The sequence below is a fragment of the Otolemur garnettii genome, unplaced genomic scaffold, assembly GCF_000181295.1.
Source record: "Otolemur garnettii isolate 467f Iridium unplaced genomic scaffold, OtoGar3 scaffold00044, whole genome shotgun sequence".
Classification (NCBI taxonomy): Eukaryota; Metazoa; Chordata; class Mammalia; order Primates; family Galagidae; genus Otolemur; species Otolemur garnettii.
The window spans coordinates 11255791-11261574 of record NW_003852439.1 but is presented as its reverse complement, the minus strand read 5'-3'; the positions used below and the strand labels follow the sequence as shown (position 1 = coordinate 11261574).

At 49.3% G+C, this 5784-nt stretch overlaps 1 protein-coding gene across 2 annotated transcripts in view; it reads left to right on the top strand.

Annotated features, from left to right (window-relative positions):
• SEPT12 (septin 12) overlaps positions 1 to 5533 on the top strand; it is an 11654-nt gene extending 6121 nt beyond the window's left edge. The window contains exons 5-10 of one of the 2 annotated variants that reach the window (XM_003790844.2): positions 710 to 847; positions 991 to 1108; positions 1200 to 1295; positions 4068 to 4164; positions 5075 to 5126; positions 5209 to 5533. In XM_003790844.2, the coding sequence (XP_003790892.1) occupies positions 710 to 847; positions 991 to 1108; positions 1200 to 1295; positions 4068 to 4164; positions 5075 to 5126; positions 5209 to 5410 (703 nt within the window). In that variant the 3' untranslated portion in view covers positions 5411 to 5533. The remainder of the gene's footprint in view (positions 1 to 709; positions 848 to 990; positions 1109 to 1199; positions 1296 to 4067; positions 4165 to 5074; positions 5127 to 5208) is intronic. The other variant, XM_012805763.1, reaches the window with a different exon arrangement.
• Positions 5534 to 5784: the final 251 nt, after the last annotated feature.

The following is a 5784-nucleotide window of genomic DNA, read 5'->3' as shown; positions in this document are numbered from 1 at the left end:
CAAATTGTTGATGGAGAAAAACAGGGCAGGGGAAAGAACACGGAGCTCCAGGGACTTGCAATTGTAAGCGGGGTGATGGAGAAAGGCTTCACTCCCAGGAGATTTGGGGATGAGACACACGGTGGGCAGGGGCACAGTCCACACTTGGAGTTGCAAAGAGGGGCCCAGAGCAGGGAGGAGGCAGGATGGGGTGGCATGGGGCCTTGTAGGACTAAGGACGAATTTTAGCTGTTCTTGGGCCACTGGAGAATGAACCAAAGAGAAACACTGATGATGAAACCTGGTGATGATGATGAGCCTGGTTCACTGATGATGAACACTGATGAGGCCTGGTTTTGAAAGGGTCTGTTTGGCTGCCATGTTAGCAATAGCCCAGAGATGGAGGGACTGGGGAGAGGTTTGGGCAACCCCAGGGGTGGTTGTCTGAAGCAGGCCGGTGGCCATTCATCTCATTTAATGTTCACCCTGCCCTTGCAAAGCAGGTGTCCTTTACTGACCCTATTGTATGGACAAGGAAGCTGAAGCCTGCCTTCAGGCGACAGGGTCTCTCTAATGATTTAGGGAAGTGGGGGAGAGGGTGACAGGGTAACAAGGGGCCCCAGACAAACCGGGAAGATTGGTCATCCTAAGGGTAGACCAACCAAGAACTCGGGAGGTGGGATGGGCTCCAGGCATGGCTCTGATGGGCAGGTCCACCTCTTGCCTCCAGCTGGGACCCCATCCTGGCCTATATCAATGAGCAGTATGAGCAGTACCTGCAGGAGGAGATTCTCATCACACGCCAGCGCCACATCCCGGACACCCGTGTGCACTGCTGTGTGTACTTTGTGCCACCCACCGGGCACTGGTGAGGTGGCTTGGCCAACTGGGGAGAGGGTAAAGGGGAGGAGAAGGGGTCTCCAGAATGGTCTGTGAGCTGGCTCCCCCCTCACTCATACATTTGCCACCAACACCAACACCATTGCCACCATCACTGCACTGCCTGGGCAGCCTTAGGCCCCTGGACATTGAATTCCTGCAGCGGCTGTGCCGGACTGTGAACGTGGTGCCTGTGATTGCCCGGGCTGACAGCCTGACCATCGAGGAGCGAGAGGCCTTCAGGCACAGGGTGATCTGGGTGCCCAGGGCAGGGCTGGGGTCAGTATGGCAGAGGGCAGAGTGGGCAGGGCATACTGAGGTCACATGTGTGTGATCCCCAGATCCAGCAAAATATGAGGGCTCACTGCATTGACGTGTACCCTCAGAAGTGCTTTGACGAGGACGTCAATGACAAGATCCTCAACAGTAAGATACGGGTGAGAGGCCATGAGGGCAGAAGGCTGGCAGGCAGGGCTGAGGCTGGGTGACTTTTCTCCCACTTATCTTTTCCATCCAAAGATTCATCTCTCTCTACATCTCGGGGCCATGTGCATGTATTGAATCTCCATCCATATTCAGGGTCTGGGAGAAATAGTTCACATCAACAACCTACAGAATGTGAGAAAATGTTTTCAAATCACATATCTGTTAAGGGGTTTGTATCCTGAATAGCTAAAGAACTCTCACAACAACCGAAGACAACCCAATTTTAAAGTAGCCGAAAGACTTGAATAGATATTTCCTCCAAAGAAATTGATATACAAATACTATTGCTATGCAAATGGTCAACAAGCACATGAGAAGACTCACAACCTCATCAGTCATCAGGAAAATGCAAATCATGACCACAGTGAGATACCACATGACACCTAGTAGGAGGTCCACAATCAAAGACATCTTCTGTGGCTGAAGGTGCAGCAGAATTGGAGCCCTCATACACTGCTAGTGGGGATGAAAACTGTCTGGCAATTTCGTAAATGGTTAAACATCCAGCTACCATATGACCCAGCAACTATACTCCTAAGTAAACACCCAAGAGAAATGAAAACAGACATTCATATAAAAACTTGCACATGAATGTTCATAGAAGCATTATTCCTAATAACCAGATAGTAAAAGCCACTCAAATACTCATTAACTGAAGAGTAGCTGAACAACATGCAGTATATCCAGACAAATATTTTTCAATCACAAAAGGAATGAAGCACTGTTAGGCCACAACCTCTAAAACACTATGCTGAGGCCAGGGGCAGTGGCCCACACCTGTAATCCCAGCACTCTGGAAGGCAGAGGCAGGTGGATCACTTAAGCTCAGAAGTTCAGGCTCAGCACCTGTAGCTCAAGCTGCTAAGGTGCTAGCCACATACACCATAGCTGGCAGGTTCAAATCCAGCCTGGGCCTGCCAAACAACAGTGACAACTATAAATAGCTGGGCGTTGTGGCAGGTACCTGTAGTCCCGGCTACTTAGGAGGATGGGGCAAGAGAATCGATTAAGCCCAGGAGTTGGAGGTTGGAAAAAAAAAACAAAACTCAGGAGTTCAAGACCAGCCTGAGCAAGAATGAGACCCCTGTCTCTATTAAAAATAGAAAAACTAGCCAGGTATTATTGTGGGGCACTTGAGACTAAGAGTTTTATGTTGTTGTGAGCTATGACGACAGCTGACTGAGTAGACTCTGTCTCAAAAACAAAAACAAAACCCCACTATACTGAGTTAAAGAAGTCAGGCACAGAAGGTCGTGTGTTGTTACATGATTCTATTTCTATAAAATATCCCAAACAGGCAAATCTGGAGACAGAAAGTGGATTAGTGGTAGCCAAGGATTAAGGGAAGGGAGAAATGGGGCGTGATTGCTAATAAGTATGGAGTTTCTTTTGGGGATGATGGAAAATGTTCTGAAATTAGATAGCGATGATGACTGCATGACCTTGTGATTACGCTAAAACCCACTGAATTATATACTTTAAAAGGGTGATTTTAGGGGTATGTGACTTATACTTTAATAATAGCTGTTTGGAAGAAAGAAAAAAATAGAGAAAGAAAAAGAGATTATGTGTGCATTTTATCTGAACCGGCTGAACTTCTCTAAGTCCTCACCCTGCCACCCATATAACACAGTCAACATCAGTCCATTTGGATCCTGCAAAGCCCATGGATGAGCCTGGGAATTCATCACCCACAGACCCCAGGCCTCAACCTCCTTGCCCAGGGAATCTGCTAACCTACACAGTGCTTTTGCTAGGGCAGGAAAAAGGTAGCATTTTATTCATACGTGGGGGGCTGCGTGGGATTTCAGCCCCAAAGATCCTATGCCAGTTGTCTTTGTGCAGTGCACACAAACCACACGTCTGTACACTGAGGCCCTGCTTCCCATCTAGCACTCAATTCCTTGTGAAAGACTTTGTGGGCCATACCATCTCTGTTGCAGTTACTTGACTCTGCTATTATGGTTTGAAAGCAGCCACTGAACAAATGACCTGTGTGCCAATAAAACTTTATAAAGGAAAGCAAACAGGGAACCAAATGTGGTTTGTGAGCCATATGTTCCAAACCCTGACTTATAAAGTTAACCTCTGATTTTTTTTTTTTTTTGAGACAGAGTCTCACTTTGTCACCCTTGGTAGAGTGCCATAGCATCATAGCTCACAGCAACCTCAAACCCCTGAGCTCAAGAGATCCTCTTGCCTCAGGCCCCCAAGTAGCTGGGTCTACAGGCGTCCACCACAATACCTTGCTATTTTTCAGGGACAGGCATCTCATTCTTGCTCAGGCTGGTCTGGAACTCCTGAGCTCAAGCAATCCACCCCTCTTGGCCTCCCAGGGTGCTAGGATTACAGGCATGAGCCACTGGGCCCACCTATTATCTCTGATTGTTGTTTCCATTTCACTGATAAGGTTTTTGACATAAATAAGATTTATCATTAATGTAGTTATTAATAATAATACAGTTTCCAACAATTACTCTGCTAACCCTTAACTAGGCTAAGCACTTCCCAAGCATTCACAAGCCCTGCATCAGTGCTATCAGTCTTTCCACCTTACAGAGGAGGCGGCGGAGGCACCATCAGGCTGTCTTTGCCCTTTATAAAAAATTTGTGCTCCTTCTACCACATTCCCACCCCAAAAAGGACCATGCCCACTTCATACCTTGGAGCTTTCTCTTCCCACTCCCAACAGGGCCAATCCTTTGTCTCTTCTCCTCCCACAGGACCGGATCCCCTTTGCTGTGGTTGGGGCTGACAGAGAGCACCTGGTGAATGGGAGGTGTGTCCTGGGCCGGAAGACCAAGTGGGGCATCATTGAAGGTCAGTGCAGGGATTTGGGGGAGGGTGTAGGTGAGGATGTGCTGGTGCCTTTTACCACCCATCATGGGGCCCTGAGTGTGAAGCCCACAGATAGAGCACAGACAGAGCTGGAACAAAATCCTTCATTCCAGCTAGGAGGCCTTGGGCAAACTGCCTAGCTCCCTGGGCCTCAGTTTCCTGATAGTGAAATGGGCATCATAAGAATATCAGCTGCATAAGATAGCTGGAGGGGGTGGAGCCGGGGCTGTGCATGACACTAGGCACTCAAAGGCACCCTGTTGGCTGGCCAGAACTTACTGTGCCCCCCCCACCCCACCCCCGTGTGCTGGGCACCACCATGTACAACCTCTAAGGGCACAGAGTGGAAGCAGGACTGACAGGCCCCTGTTCCCACAGAGCTAACAGGACAGGAACAGGTGGGAGAGACTCCTTGGGGACTCAGGGAGGGAGGCTGTCTTAGGGAAGGCTCTGCAGGGACAGGGCTGGGGGAGAGGGAAGCCAGCCCAAGTCCCCACTGGTCATTATGATCATTGGAAATATAATACAGCATCATCTATGGCATACTGTGCAGTTGCCCTTCAGTATCCGCAAGGGAGTGGCTCCAGGAAGCCCGGGGATACCAAACTCTGCAGAGGATCAAATCCTGAGTTGGCACCACGGAACTGTGGACACAGAGGGCCGAGTGTGCATGAGAGTATATAATACAATGCTTGGTGCGTTGATTTACAACCATTTGAGGGAGCTGCTTATACCAGGCCCTGGGAACACAAAAGTGAATGAATAAATGAATGAACCAACGAAATAGAGGTGGGATAAGACAGAAGCCTGGGGAAAGAGCAGAGGACAAGTGCTCAGGTGGTGGTATGGTCTGCAGTGGGCACCTACTCAGTGCTTGCCCCATGTCTTGCAGTGGAGAATATGGCGCACTGTGAGTTTCCTCTCCTGAGAGATCTTCTCATCCGGTGAGGGCGTGGGGAGCCTGTGGCTGGAGGCCCAGGGGTCCAGGGATGCCACAGCCAGGGCTGACTGCCTCCCACCCCCCAGCTCCCACCTCCAAGACCTGAAGGACATCACCCACAATGTCCACTACGAGAACTACCGTGTTATGAGACTCAACGAGAGCCACGTGCTGCCTCGTGGGCCTGGCTGGGTGAACCTGGCCCCAGCCTCCCCTGGACAGCTGACCACCCCTGGGTCCATGAAGACCTGTAGGCAGGCCCAAGATGACTCAGATGATGAGTTCTGAGCACCTACTGTCCCGGGCCTGCAGGATTGCCTGAGGCCCCAACACACACAAACACACACACACACACACACACACACAACTGTGCACCAGAGCAGCTATTAAAGGTGGACATTGCTTTTTATGGAAAGTTGTGCTTGGAAAACAAAAGGTGTTTTGTAAATGACTTCTTTGAGCGATCCACAAATAAAAATACGGTTCTTTTTAAATTAATAGCGTGAGACCCAAGGTCCTCAGGAGTTTTTTCATTTCTTTTCTGTTTTTTTTTTGTTTGTTTGTTTGTTTTGAGACAGGGTCTTGGTCTGTCATCCAGGCTGGAGTACAATGGCATGATCATAGCTCACTGAAACCTTGAATTTCTGGGCTCAAGCAACCCT